General features: G+C 46.2%; 1 protein-coding gene across 3 annotated transcripts in view; it reads left to right on the top strand.

The window, feature by feature from the left end:
• The window catches only part of FBXO21 (F-box protein 21), a 38,278-nt gene that overhangs the window by 12,877 nt on the left and 10,268 nt on the right, over positions 1-15,133 (top strand). For 2 of the 3 annotated variants that reach the window (XR_006531553.2, XM_044775797.2), the window contains exons 6-10: positions 231-367; positions 1,327-1,463; positions 5,331-5,510; positions 6,624-6,756; positions 12,813-13,024. Coding sequence is in view for 2 of the 3 variants with exons in the window: in XM_044775797.2 (XP_044631732.2) it covers positions 231-367; positions 1,327-1,463; positions 5,331-5,510; positions 6,624-6,756; positions 12,813-13,024 (799 nt within the window). In the remaining variant the exon portion in view is untranslated. The remainder of the gene's footprint in view (positions 1-230; positions 368-1,326; positions 1,464-5,330; positions 5,511-6,623; positions 6,757-12,812; positions 13,025-15,133) is intronic. The other variant, XM_044775798.2, reaches the window with a different exon arrangement.

Here is a 15,133-nt window from a genome sequence, read left to right as displayed (position 1 = left end):
TAATTGGTTAATTTGGGAAATTCTGCAATGTGTTCTCATCATGTCACAAAAAGGCAATCAACCGCATGTTCACCTGAATAATGCAAAAGACTTGAAATACATATTCTTTTCTCCACGTGGATTGGCAACACCTGATGAGTATTGTTAGGACGTTACCATATTACGGGTTTGGGACACTCGTCACAGCCTTATTTGTGCTTATGTCCTCAGAGTAGATCTCTGTGTTTCAGGCGAATCCTCCATGATAATGGAAATAGAGCTCCAGAGCCAGGTGCTGGATGCCATGAACTATGTTCTTTATGACCAACTGAAGTTCAAGGGGAACCGAATGGATTACTATAATGCCCTGAACTTATATATGCACCAGGTAAATGTGGATATATTAAAAAATAATAATATTTTAAGCTCATCTCTGATAAACTGTATATTTCTTGAAAGCAAATACTGTGTCCTTTTCATCTCTCAATGCCCAGTGAAACTCATTTTTGCCTCTCCTGTAAGAACACTGCTGTGGATTTTATCTGTTTTGTCACCGAGTGTCCTCTATATGAAAACCCCTGAGAGAAATTCCTGACTGGAAATGGGTGTTTTTCTGACTCTGTCTTGTCAGCTGTATTTTATGAACAGCAGCGTGAAACTGATGAGGTCTTCTTTTTGCCCAGTTCCTGCAAAGCTGGAGACAGTCTGGCCAGCTATGTCATTGATGCTTAGTTTTTATTTGCTTCCTACTTGGCTCCATTTTCATATCTGTTCTTTTGCTCTATGCTACTTGTATTTTCTTTGGTCATATCTTACACACTTTCCTTGAAATGGCCTTCAATTCCTTCTGGAAGAAGGAGGGCCTAAAAATCATGAGTCTGCAGACTTCACCTGTAAAAGGCCAGACAGTAAATTATTTTGGCTCTGTAGGCCGTGTGCTCTCTGTCCTAGCTGCTCACTTCTGCCCTTGTAGTGTGAAAGGAGGCACAGACAGTACAAAACAAATGAGTATGGCTGCGTTCCAGTGAAGCTTTATATATGGACATGGAAATTAGAATTTCATATAATTTTCATGTGTCACAAAACAGTATTTTTTGACTGTTTTTTTAAACATTAAAAAAATGTTAAAACTATGCCTGCCATACAAAAACAGGTGGTAGGTGAGATTGGGCCTACAAACTGTAGTTTGTGGACCCCTGATCTAAATAAAGAAAATATTCATCCACTTAAACCTTAAAGCCTAACATCATGCCTGATGCACAACAGGAACCTCGTAAGAAAGTATATTGAAGGAATGAGAAGATATGGTTCATTTCTGTGAAGCTAAAGCATTGTTCTCTCCTTTAGGTTTTGATCCGTAGAACGGGAATCCCAATCAGCATGTCCCTGCTCTACTTGACAATTGCCCGGCAGTTGGGGGTCCCACTGGAGCCTGTCAACTTCCCAAGCCACTTCTTATTAAGATGGTGCCAGGGCGCAGAAGGGTGAGCCATCTCTGACTCGTTCTGGTCTCCACTGTGTTGAGAGCAAGTGTAACTCAGCTGAGGCTGAAGAGAGCACCAGGTGGTGATGGAACTGTTTTGTTTCTTGCCTGTCAGCGTCGGTATTCTGGTTGTGGGACAAGGGCACTCTGGTCTTCCTGTATTGTTTCTCACAGCTGCATGTGAATCTACTCTTATCGCAAAGTCAGAAGTTTAATTTTTCATAGGACTAGGAGTTCGAGGTCTTGTGGGGATCTCAAAGGCTCTTTGTTCCAAAGCAGATCAGATCAAAGAGTTCTTAAAGACACTCTCAGTTTCAGTCTTCCATAAAATCTCCTCCCCCAGCCCCACACAAGGGTGGGGAGAGACAGGGTAGCCAGATGCTTCATTCAACTACAAGGCGAATATTCGCGTTCTCATCGTCAGTGACGCTTGTTTTAGGCCAGGTTGGTGACTGATGTACATTTTCTAAAGCAGGTTAATGAGTTCTGTTTTGTTCTCTTTTTTAAACCTGGTGTCCTATTGGGCATAAAGCTCCTTTTCAGCTGTAGCCTAGCTTTTCTGAAAGAAATAGTTCATCAAATAGGTAGAAAAATCTTGTCTTTAAATGTGCCATTTAGAGGAAAAAGAAACAAAGTTATTTAATTATATCCTGTTCTTTGAAACTGCTTCCTAATGGCGAGCTGTGATAGCCTGTGGTAAAGTGATGAGCAGTCGAAAAGACGTCCCTGAGCTTTGAAGCCTGACTGGGTGTAAACCTCGGCTGCCTCTGAAGCCCACTTTCTTCCTCTGCAAAATGGGGCTAATGTTTTCCATAATGTGCTTTGCAGGATTAGATGATGTCAGTGCTTTGCACAGCTAGTAGAGTTTCTGATGCCTACATAAAAAAATGGTACCTGGTCTCTGTATTTCTGCCTCCTAGTATAAGAAAGAAGACCCATATGGAGTTGGAGCCTCCTGGGGATTCTTTCTTGCCCCTTTCTCCCTCCTCTCCTCTCCAGAGGTAACCACCAGTTAGTTTGCAAGTACTTATTATTTCTGTGCAAATTTTTACAGTTCGTTACCTTTATACATTTCTTTAAATACTGTGTCCAGGCTTCCCTTGTTTTCCGAATATGATCTGTTCTTAAAATGTATTGGATGCTTTCTTTATTGGATAGCAGGCACCCATTTTCCATTATTTTAAATGGGAAAAATGCTGTTTCAGCTCATTCCCTCTCCCTAAATTTTTTCTGTGCTGTCAAGTTGGCTCGGACTCCTAGCGACCCTGTGAATGAGTGCTGTCCACAGTGTCCCATCCTCAGCAGCCCGGCTCAGCTTCTGTAGACTCATGCCTGTGAATGAGTGATGTCCACAGTGTCCCGTCCTCAGCAGCCCGGCTCAGCTTCTGTAGACTCATGCCTCTCGGTGGCTTCCTTGATCAGTCAGTCCATCTCGTACTGGGTCTTCCTCTTTCCCCAGATCTCTCTAAAATGTTCTTAAATGCCTGTATAATAATCCACCGAGGATTTCTGCCTGATAGAAAGCATTTAAAACACCAATTACCATATTATTTACCACAGTGACTTATTATTGAGTACATTGGTGTGTGGTAAGAGGATCATTTTTCCTTTTTAGGCTACAATGAACAGACAGTACAGGGCAAACAAACAATGAAATCATTTGTTAACACCCCAGGCACTTGGCAGAACAAACGTTGAGACCCATAAAGGGCTCTGCCCTCAGGGACAGGCAGGGAAGATAGTGGGAGAGTGCACACTCGTGACCCAGCAGCTGGGCTGCAGGCCTTCGCGTCCTCGCTTGTCTGTACCTGCACTAGGGTCATGTTGTCTTAATTACTGTGGCTTTGCCATTAGTCCTAGTTTCTGGTACGCTGAGACCCACATAGGGTTCTTCATAACTGCCTTGGCTCTTCTTAGCCTTTTGCTCTTCTGTAGATTCAGAAATCAGCCACAACTAGAAGGACCCACAACTAAAAATATACAACTATGTACTAGGGGGATTTGGGGAGGAAAAGCAGAGGAAAGAAAAAAAGATTGGCAACAGTTGTTAGCTCAGGTGCCAATCTTTAAAAAAAAAAAATCAGTTTATCAGTTTCCTTCAGAACCCCGTATGGATATTGATTGGCCCCAGAGCTTACTTTAGAATGGATTCATAGATTAATGTGAGGACTGTTGCGGTGTTTCACTTCTGAGTCTTTGTCTGTGAACATGCTATCTCCCTACACGTTTAAGTCTGCTTTAATGTCCTTAAAAAGATTTTATCATCTTTTTCATCAAACTCTGACATCTTGTTAAATTTATTCCTAGGTACCTTAAATTTTAGTTGCTATTGTAAATGGTAATTTTTGTAATTACATTTGTCTAAGTATTGATAGCATACGGGGATATGAGTAGATCTTTAGATATAGGTCTGGCAATCTGATAATTTGCTGAATAAATTATTAGTGCTAATAATTTGTCAACTCTTGCCTTTTCTGTGTGGACAGTCGTATTGTCTATGAATTGCACCAGTTTTGTTTCTTCATTCTTTCTAGTCCTTATGTGTTCTTCTTTCTTATACTTGTCTCACTCTGCTGGCTAGGTCCTCCTGTACAAAGTTGAATAGAAGGCACCTTTGCCTTAGATATGACTTCAAATGGAAGGCCTTTAAAATTTCGCCATCAAGCACGATATTTGGGGGCAATACCTTGCATTAGGATTATCAAAGCTGCCTTCTAAATTCCTGGTTTGCTAAGAGTTTATTAATAACTAGCCATTAGATTTTTTTTATCCCCAAATCTCTTTTCTGTGTCTACTAATAAGATCATATGGTTTTTCTCTTTTAGTCTGTATGTGCTGAAATAGATTTCTTGATGTCCAACTCTCCTTTCATTCTTGGGGTGCATCTTACTTAATCTTATGGATTTTTAAAAATACATTGCTATGTTTGATTTGCTTATGTTTTATTTAGGATTTTTGCCTGCAGATTTGTGTGTATATGTGTGGTTCTCCTAGACTCATAAAAAGAATTGAAGAGCATTCCTTGTTTCTGGAACATTTATATATGTCTTGCTAAAGGTGGGCTATTAATATGACTCAAGGAAGAAATCTAACTGGGCTTTTTTAGCACCCAAGAGAAAATCTCTTACGTGATTTGTAGTGGGCATAAGATCAAAGCGAAACAGTTGCTCAAGAAAAAAAAACAGAACTACTCCTGAAGCAAAGACACACCCCCCCCAAACGGCTCAGGAGTCCTCCTAGAGTGTACTGGGTAATGCTCTGAGAACGTGCTCATGTGACCACCTCCCACCACTCCACTCACACGAGAGCGTGGTTTGTGGACAGCACTTCCACGGGAGGAGCAATGTGATCTAGTCCAGGGACACAGCTCTCCGTGGCCTGGAGCACGTTCCCAGCCTGAGGCCATGATGGGCTCGGCAGACCTGTGACCACCTGAACTTGTCTGCAGAATTTCTGTGGGTCAGAGCGCTGTGACTTGCCTCATAGCCTCCAGGGGCCCGGGATCCGCAGACGTTTGCTAGTGCTAATCTCTGGAATTAATCCGGGGAACGCCTCAGGCATTCCGTAAATACTCTCTCAACCAGACTTGTGATAGATATTCCTGGCAACGAGTTTTAAAATTAATCTCCCTAAAAAACTGTATTAGATGACATTTATCAGTACTGTTCCTTAAATATCAGCGTATTACAATGTTAACACGGTAGTGGGTGTATAAAAGGTCAGAGTTTAAACTTGAGACCTTGATATTTTAAGTAGCAATGCTGCTGTGTTAACATTTAGTCTCTGACTTGAGCTGCTTGTTGGGGTTTAGATCTTGCCTTGTCCGGCTCTAATCTGAGGTTGGCTAACTGCGCGCACTCTTGGATAGGGCGACCCTGGACATCTTCGACTACATCTACATAGATGCTTTCGGAAAAGGCAAGCAGCTCACAGTGAAAGAATGTGAATACTTGATCGGCCAGCACGTGACCGCAGCGCTGTACGGGGTGGTCAATGTAAAGAAGGTGTTGCAGCGAATGGTGGGGAACCTTTTAAGCCTGGGAAAGCGGTAAGGTTTTCCTGGTTTGCCAGTACCTGTGCGAGTGTGTGTCTCTGGAGGCTCAGAGTGCCTTATCGAGGACTGTACTTAATGAGCCTGCCTATGACGTGGCCGGGCAGTGGCTGCTGGGTGGCACACTCGGCATATCCGCACCGTCTGCCCACTGGGGAAAACACTGCTCCGCGTGACACAGTGCTATCCAGATTTAAGATGTGCTAAGTGACTTTGCTCTGAGGTCTCTGCAGTGGACCTGGGCACGTTCTCCTTACAAACGCTGAAAGCATTCTTCTGAAACAGGAATATCTGAGACCGGCACAGATTATTTTGGGGGGGCAGGCTGTTCTCATGTCCAACTGCTTAGTCATCTTTTAATTTTTACTTTCTTATCACTTTGATAAGAAAACAATCAGAAGTATGACACTGTCTTGCTTCTGAGTCAAAGGAAATTTGTCTTCAGGGAAAATAGAAGGTTGTACTTTGTAGTAATAGTTTTCTGCCTACTGGCAGAATTCTTTTTTTTTTAAATAGACTTTATTTTTCAGAACAGTTTTAGGTTCACAGCAAAACTGAGCAGAAGGTGCAGAGAGTTCCCATACATCCCTGCCCCCACACATGCATAGCCTTCCCTGCCGTCACCGTCCCCCACCAGAGGGTTCATGTGCTACAGTTGACGAGTCTCCATTGAGACGTCATTGTCACTCGGAGTCCACAGTTCATGTTAGGGTTCACTCTTGGTGGTGTACGTTCTGTGGGCTTTGACAAATGTATATGCCACGCGTCCACCGTTAGAGTATCATACAGAACAGCCTTGTGCCTGAAAAGTCCTCTGTGCTCCACATACTCAGAATTCATTACAATTACGTCCAGTGTGATTGAGGTGACTACACAATGAACATGCTTCTGATTTTAATTTGGTGCCCATCGCCAGAGTGGGATCCAAAATTTATATTTCTTGTGTATTTTTTTTTTATTAAGAGCATTGTAACTATTTGCTGAACAGAAAGGAAGTATCAGAATGATAAAACATATGGACTTGTGTCGATTACATTTCAAACCTGGGCCTTGAACAAGAGGGTCTTGGCTCACAAGCAGGCAGGGTAAGACAGATTTCTTCCCCCCCAGGGAAGGCATCGACCAGTCGTACCAGCTCCTCAGAGACTCGTTGGATCTGTATCTGGCGATGTACCCGGACCAGGTGCAGCTCCTCCTCCTTCAAGCCCGGCTGTACTTCCACCTGGGAATCTGGCCAGAGAAGGTAATTATTTTACCTTGATGCTTTGCACTTGCCTTAGAGAGGGAAATCCCAGCTTGAAAGGCGGCTCTTACAAGTGTATCCTTGTACTAACAAGGGAGATAAACACAAATCTATCCCCAGTCTCCCAGTCTTGACCCATCAGTTGAATTTTTTTGTCTCCTTTATTCTAATAAAAAACTGGTTCTGTTGCCAAAGAGTTCTCTTTGTGGTCAGTGCCTTAAACTCCTGGAACCGTAAGGCCTCTGCCCTGCCACTCACCCACTGGTGCCCCACAGGTGTGTTTTCCCTGTGTCACCCTGACTCAGCAACAGGGAAGCAAAATTTTAAATGTTCACCGTCCAGCTGTGCTGTTAGAAACTTAATTGAGCATACATAAATACCCCTGCTTGACGTGGGGAAATTAGATCTCAGGTGTGTTCAGTCCGCCTGCTGACTGTCTGAGAGACGGGAAGTCTCTGAGAACTGTTCGATTTGGATGCTGTCCGAGTGGATTTCTCAGCAGCCCGTGTGCCCGCAGCAGGCACTTTCAGAAGGCCACTGTGCTCGAGGCAGTTGCTCCTCAGCGAGCTGTGCGTGTGGCACGTGTGGAGCGGCTGCACGTTTCCATCACGCACTTGTTTTTCCACGAGAATACATTGTTAATCCGTTCTGTTTGTTTAGAACGGCCTGATGAGAGAATTGGATCCTGAGCTCTCATAGGGACATCGCCATAAAATCATCTGCCCGTATCATTGGAGAGTGGGAAAACCTTCCTCGAGAGAGTAAATAGTCTAAACAACATTGCTTAGATTTAGCTAGTCTCGTTTATCCGCAGCTCAGAGACCTAAAATAGTTCTGCAAAAGGACGCATGAGTAGGAAAACCCCTAGGCTCCTAGGATGCCATCTGTGGCCCAGGTGGCAGGTGTCCTCCCGGAACACCCTGTGACCAGGAGAAGAGTCATGGGAAAACGAGGCTCTGCCGAAGCCACCACCGCCTCTCAGAACCTGCTGTCCAGGAGCCTACTGTTTATTTCTATTTTTTCACTTCATTTGTTTTTAATACTAGGATATACATAACTAATTCCTGTCACTTTTTACTTTGCATTATTTACGGAATTTCATGATAACTCGTAAAATGCGAGATTGTTGTAAAGCACGGTTCTTTATAAGTGAGTTCCGTACTTCAGTTACACGTCAGCCATTGACAGGCTGCGGCTGACGGGAGATCTGCAGGCGCTCTGGCCTCCTTTCCTTCCTTCGACCACTGACTTAGTCTAGTGCCCACACTGTAACGCTGCCTCCTGGGGAGTTACCTCGGTACCCCCCTCAGATGGTCAAGACTGCCTTTCTGCCAAGCAGCCGTCACTAGAACAAGTTCCCAACTTGTTACATGCAGAAGAGTTTTCCTCATGACAGCCATTTGTCTGCTGCTGGGGTTGAGCACCTCGACCACCCCTCATTCGGAGATCGGGAATGAAAGGTGACTCGTCTGCCATGCATCAGACTCCCCCCAACAAACACGCACTCCAGCAATGGGGACGAAACCCCAGGCAGTGAAGGAAAACTGGGGCCTCCCGACGGGCGAGAATCCAGGGGGTGCTGAAGCACATAGAAGCGGTTCCTCTCCAGAGGAACCATTCGAGGTGACCTTGAAGGATGGGAAACACTCAGAGGGCAGACAAGTGGGTCACTGCAGTTACCGCCTGGGCATGGCACAAAGTGGCAGAGCTCGGTGTCTGCAGAGGGGGTCAGCTTAACCAGGGTTTATGTACACACGTGCGCATGTGTGCCTGTGAGTGTGTGTCTGCCTTTCGGGGTATGAGATGAGCCTGGAGGGCTTAGAAGCTTTTTGAGTTTATTAGGTAAAGGGAAGCATTCCCAAACTGGGAACACCAGAAGGTTGTTTTCAGATGAATTAAATCAGAAAAAGCTAAGAAATACTAGTCCACTTGGTCACTACCTTCATACTCCAGGGTTATTGTGGCTGCGATGGAAATAGTGTAGGATGGTCAAACTTTAAAAAGTCGCTAACACTTACTGAACACCTCATTCCAGCCCTCTGAGGTGGACACTGTTTTTTGCCCTATTACAGATAATGAAACTGAGGCACCAGGAAGTTAAGTAATTTGTCGAGGTCTCCTACGCAGGAGTTCAACCCGGGCTGTTTGGTGCCCGAGCCCAGCCACACCCTGCACTCCGTGGGACAGTGGGCCAAGGCAGGATTGCTTCAGAAAAAGCCAGCAGACGGGCACTTTCTGCTTCCTGCTGCCAAGCCTGCAGCCTTATTCTGGTCCGTGGTTATTCTTTCCCACTAGCTCTACATTTCAGCGGAGACGATGTCCCTCCTGTTTCCTAGGCAGAAACTCCTCCATGCTTAGATCCCACTCTCCTGCCTTTTCACGGACTACTGTTTTCCTTTATTTCTTCTCCTGTATCTTCAGCTTTCTCTTTCTACTGTGTGCTGTCAGCATTAAACATATGCAGGTCTCTCCTATCTTTGGGAAAAAAAAACAAAAAGTCCTCCCACGGCAGCCCTGCTGGCATTTCCCTGCGGCTCCCTCCTTATCTCTCTGCTCCCTGCACAGCTAAGATCCCCACTCGCTGGCCATGCGTGTGACCACACTGCGACGGCCACCTGCCTCGCTGCCCACGCACTCCTCAGAACACAGGGATCCGTTCCCATCCCTCCTCCATGGGAGCTGCTCTTGCCAAGGAAGCCAGTGACCCCTTTTTGCTAAATCATTCTCCTTGTGCCAGATCCAGTAGATACTTATCTTTCCTTGTCTTGATCACTGGGGGCCACTCCCCACTCAGCACACTCTGTTCCTTTGACTCTGGGCCCCTGGGTCCCAGGCTCCTGCTAGTTCCTGTCCTCCGTCTCTCCCTTAAAGGCTCCACACTGGAGGGTAGTTTCTGGACTTCTCTTTATCTGCACCTTTCCCCCAGGCAATCTCACCTCATCCCCTTCGTTCAGTTATCGTCTGTAGGCTGTTAGCTGCCGAGTCCTTGATCTCCTGTCGACCCTGGGCTCCAGACCGACCTATCCAGGTGTCCACCATACATCTGGGCATGGCTGTCTCCTAGATTATTGCGGAGGCCTCCTGCGTGGCCTGCTTCCCTCTGCTCTTAGACTCTTTGAACCGTCTTATACACTGTAGTCAGAGTAATACAATGTCGGTTGTGTGTCTTCGCTGCTCAGAACCCTCTGAGTGGCTCCCCCATTGCCTTAAAGATAGGTGTTCTCTCCAATGTGACCTGCCAGGTTCTTGGTGGTCTGGCCCTGCCGGCCTGAGCCTCCTTGTACTCTGTGCCACCACAGCCACACCCTCCATTTGCCCCTGCTCTCTTGCGTCAGTCGTTTGCACGTGCTGCATCTCTGCCTAGAACCCCTCTCTCTGTCCCTTGACTCCATCTCTGGGCTGACTTCTGCCGAGTCGTCAGCGTAAACCTGAGCCTCTGAAACCCTTCCCTGGCACCCCTGCCTGAGGTCAGCTTCTTCCGTCGTGCCAGCCCTGTGCTTGCCCTTTCACAAAACTTTTTTTAAGTGTGTTGTAGCTGCTCGTTGAACCGTCTCACTGGACTGTGCTCTGTAAGGACAAGGACCGCATCTGTTTTGTTCTTCATTGTAGCTGGTCCTCCTGCTCTCAGCACAGTTCCTGCCACACAGTAGATGCTTCAAGGTCTTTTTGAATGAATGGTTAAGAAATGACAGAACTTCACTAGATATGAATGGGGAGAAGGCTCAAAGAGGATATCCAGATTTCCCAAAAGGGTGACTGGCCACGTTAACAGTGGGTATTTGGAGAACAGACCTGTTTTGGGGTAAAGAAAGTGTTCCGTTTGGGGGATGCTGACTTTGATAGGACCTGGAGCCATCGAGTGCCGCATCCTAGAACATTTGGCAGGGGCTCCTGGCATCGGCATGTCGTAGCTGAAGCCCCGAAAGTGGAAGAGCCGCAGACAACGCAGGCTTCATTGGCCTACAGCCATGCCCATTTGCCTACTTATTGTCCCTGGCTGCTTTCCAGCTACAGCGGCAGAGGTGAGCGGTTGAGTCAGAGACCCTATGGCCCACAAAGCCTAAAATATATATGCTGGCCCTTTAGAGAAAAAACTGCCAATCATAGGTGATAGACCCCCTGTTCGAAGATCTCCGCCCCGAAAGTTGTGGACTCTTGGGGTTCTAGGTTTGGACATTGGGTTGGAGACCTGGTGCCCAGCTGTCAGCACGGTCCTTTGGGAGCACGCTCGGCCCCATATGACCATACCATAGCCATTCTTCCCTCTCCCTTCACTGCCCCCGACACATCAGGAGAAGGCGGGACTAATTATCCCTCAACCTTATCTCCTCTGCTGCTCTGAGTCTGAAACTTCCTTGGGCTTTGAAGATTCCAGGTTATGTGCGTTTCACTTCTCTGGTGGGGAGGGGCTGCTAGGAAGGGAGGGAAGCTGTGTCTGTAGGATGTAGCAGAAGTGTGGTGAAAAGTAGCTAATTGGAACTGCAGAGGGGCAGGAGGAAGGCTGTTACACAAGCCTGGTAAACAGAAGCTTGCTGCTAAATCTGATGCTTTTGGCTACTGAGGATAAATGTTAGTGTCCCCCAGTTAAAGTTACACTACTGCGGGTGGGAGCGGATGAGGATCAGCTCCCAGCTGATGCAGGATGAAGCTGGGTTTGGGGTACTTGGGGTTATACCGTTCTATCTTCATGTGTTTGACATTCTTCATAACAGTTCATTAAAATTCTCCTCCTCTGGCTTTGGTATGACAGTGAGTGGGACCTAGGGTTTAGTCGGCCCTGGGTCCACGTCCTCTCTCCAAGTCTTCATAACCCCGTGGCTGGGGCGAGTGACTTACCTTCACAAAAACTGCTTCCTCCTCTGGAAACTGAGTGACTATACTCCTGCCCTTCAAGTTGGGAGGATTAAAGGAAATTTAAAATGTGCCGGGCTTGGCACAGTGACCAGTGGAGAGTAAGTGTTTAGTACATATTGAGAGCCTGCACAGCTCAGCCTGGAACACAAGACTGGGTTCTGGAATAATAATATCTCACATTGCATAAAACTGTGGTTTTCACAACACTTTTACTGGGTCAAAATATATCAGGAAATAGGGCAGTTATTAATCATCATTGGATAAGTGAATAAACTGATTCAAAGGTAAAAACAGTGAGTTTGATGGATCTGGGACTAGAATCCAGGTTGCTCTGCCTTGGGACTCAGTAAATAGGAGGCAGTCCTGTTTCCCAAGGAGAAGCCTGTCGGAGACCCCCTGCTAAACGCTGTAATATAATGGGTGCCAAATAATTGTGTGTGCGCATCTTAACTTTATTTGAACTTGTACTTTCCTGTAGAGGCACCAGGCACAGTAGAAAGAATGTAACCTTGGAGCCAGGCAGCCCTGCTGCTACCACCTAGTCGTTTAAATTCCACAGAGATGTGGTCTGTCCCTGCCCAGTGGAATGCTGGATTCCATCGTGAGTTAAAATCGTTGAAATGACCAGTAGGATTTCAGAACCCTGATGCACGTCTTTGTTCAAGTGTCACATCGTAACTGAGCTAATTTGCATTGTTCCGGTGGCCTCTCTGTGACCCCTTCCATCTCGGCAGCTCTGAAGCAGCTCTATCAGACGTCCTCTTGATCTTTATTGAAGCAGCTTAGTGTTTATTTTTCCTCCCAATTCGTGAGTGGCAGGTTAAAATTGTTCCTTTCTGTGTATGAAAAATTGAGTCCCGACACTGACCAAGAATGTTAGAACCTTTTAGAGTTCACCCAATCTAACGTGCCCGTAGAAGGCAGACCCTTGCCTCCTGACCTCATGCTTCTTCCAGTCCACTGTGTTTCTAAATATTCCTTACGTTCACGCCGGCTTCACGTGGCTGTCTGGGGCCAGTTCCCATTATAAGAAGTGAGTCGCCAGCCAACTCTGGGTGCCATACATGCTGACTGGGAGAGCCCACCGGTCACGGAGACCCAGCTGTCAGCACGCCCCGCCTTGCCGTCCTTTGTCAGGTTATGTAGGTCTAAATCCTGTGCGAGGAAAAAGAAAAGGCCTAAATGAAAATATTATCTCCTAGTCTTTCTGTCTTGTCTTGAAGGTGCTTGACATCCTCCAGCACATCCAAACCCTAGACCCCGGGCAGCACGGGGCGGTGGGCTATCTGGTGCAGCACACGTTAGAGCACATTGAGCGCAAGAAGGAGGAGGTGGGCGTGGAGGTGAAGCTCCGCTCCCATGAGAAGCACAGGGACGTCTGCTACTCCATCGGGCTCATTATGAAGCATAAGAGGTGAGTGCCCCACGGCGGCCGGCCAGCCACACGTGGCCGCAGAGGACACGCGTGCCTGTGAGCAGCGCTTCTTGGGAGCGGCAGTGACACGCCTGAAGGGGACCTCCTGGATGCAGCAACTGGTGCCCTCGCAGGAAGGACCAGCATCTGTACCTTTACCCTTCCTGTTTTCTAAGAAGGAACTTGCTTTCCTAGCTGGGAGATGGTCTGATGTTTTTAGTGACCTTTAGACGTCTGACCCTTCTCTGTGTGGGAAGATGGAGCAACTATGAGCAAAGAGTTTTCTCTCATTTCTTCTGTCAACCTGTTGACAGACAGAAACCAGTTTAAGAGGCAGAGCGTTTATTTGGGATCAAAGAATTGCAGTTTGGGGAACACAGATTCAGTAGTGTCCCACTGAAGAGTAAGTCAGGGGCTTTTAAAGGCAAGGAAGGAAGATTGTGTTACAAAGAATTTTAACTGGCGTTGGAGGCGTTGAGCTAGTCCTGGCTAAACTGACTGCCCGTTGATTCCGTCTGTGGAAAGTCCACCATCCTCAGTCTGTGTGATCAGGACATCCATTCTCCTGCTGACTTCTCAGATAATTGCCTGTAAAACAGTTGCCGTTGTGGACCAGTCCAAAGGTGTGGGCCAGTCCAAGCCTCAAGACAGCAAGCCAGTTTCTCTGGAAAGGCAGCTCTGACTCCATTTTCAAACAGCTCCACTAAAGGCAGTTTTGACCCTGACCCTTCCTTGTCCTTACTGTCTTCTTTTAACCTCGCCCTCCTTGAATGTGAGATGTGGGTAGGGATTTCCTGGATTGTAGGGTATGCTCTCGGTCGCTTTACTGGGCAAAACTACACCACCTGAAAGGCGAATGCACTGACTCACATCCCACCAGCAGGCTCGGAGCCCAGAGCTCCTGTTCTCGCCGACTTGTGTCATTGCCAGACCTTTAAAAATGCACTGATGTAGGAAATGGCAAATGGTATCTTGTCATGGTTTTAATTTGCATTTCCCTGATTACTACACAGATTGAGTTTACGAGCCATGCAAGTTTTCTTTTACTAAGCACCTCGTCAAGTGTTTTGCTTATTTTTCCATTGAGTTATTAGGCTTTCTTATTGATGTTAATAGTTCTTTATTCTGTATACTAGTCTCTATGTGCAGATAAGTTGCAACTCTCTTTTCCCAGTTTTTGTTTTGTTTTGACTTTTTTTTTTTGAGGAAGATTAGCCTTGAGCTAACTACTGCCAGTCCTCCTCTTTTTGCTGAGGAAGACTGGCCCTGAGCTAACATCCCTACCTATCTTCTCCTACTTTATATGTGGGACACCTACCACAGCATGGCGTGCCAAGTGGTGCCATGTCCGCACCCAGGATCCAAACCGGCGATCCCCAGGCCTCTCAAGCAGAACATGCGAACTTAACTGCTGTGCCACTGGGCCAGCCCCTCTTTTCCCAGTTTTTGGCTAGTGTTTTTCATTCTTTTTTTTTAACTGTGTTATGGAAATTTCAAACATATAAGCAGAGAGATGAGTGTAAGGAACCAGGCGATGTTCCCATAACCAGCTTCAACAGTCATCATACGAGGGCAGTCCTCGTCTCACCTCCACCCCCATGTCCTCCTCCTCCTCCCTGGAAGCAATGCCAGATGTCATTTCATCCACAGCTATTTCTCGCTGTCTCTAAAAGGTAAGGGTGCTCTCTTTTTAAAGATACGTTCATCATCCTGTTGTCATAGCTAAGAAAAAATAAACAATTCCTTAACCTCATCAAATATCTGGTCAGTGTTCGCATTTCCCCAGTTGTCTTGTATTTTTTTGATAGTCTGTCTGAGTCAGGGTCTCAATGCTGTCATTGATCAGTCTCTCCCTTTACGGACTGTATTTTTAGTGTCTTCTTTAAGAAATCTTTCCTCATCTCAAGTCATGAAGATATTTTTTAAGGTCTGCATTTTACATCTAGGTCTTAGTTCTAAGAACTGATTTGTGTATTGTCAGGCCTGGGTCCTGATAGCTTTTTCCGCTTGGATAACCATTTTTGTCCCATCACTCTTTGTTGAAAGCTTATTCTTTTCCAAGAGAAGTGCTGTACTGATAAGACGAGTTTATAAAGAGGGGCGGGAGTG

Source organism: Equus asinus, chromosome 8 (assembly GCF_041296235.1).
Source record: "Equus asinus isolate D_3611 breed Donkey chromosome 8, EquAss-T2T_v2, whole genome shotgun sequence".
Taxonomy (NCBI): domain Eukaryota; kingdom Metazoa; phylum Chordata; class Mammalia; order Perissodactyla; family Equidae; genus Equus; species Equus asinus.
The sequence above is the reverse complement of the archived record's forward strand: the minus strand, read 5'-3'. Positions and strand labels throughout refer to the sequence as shown.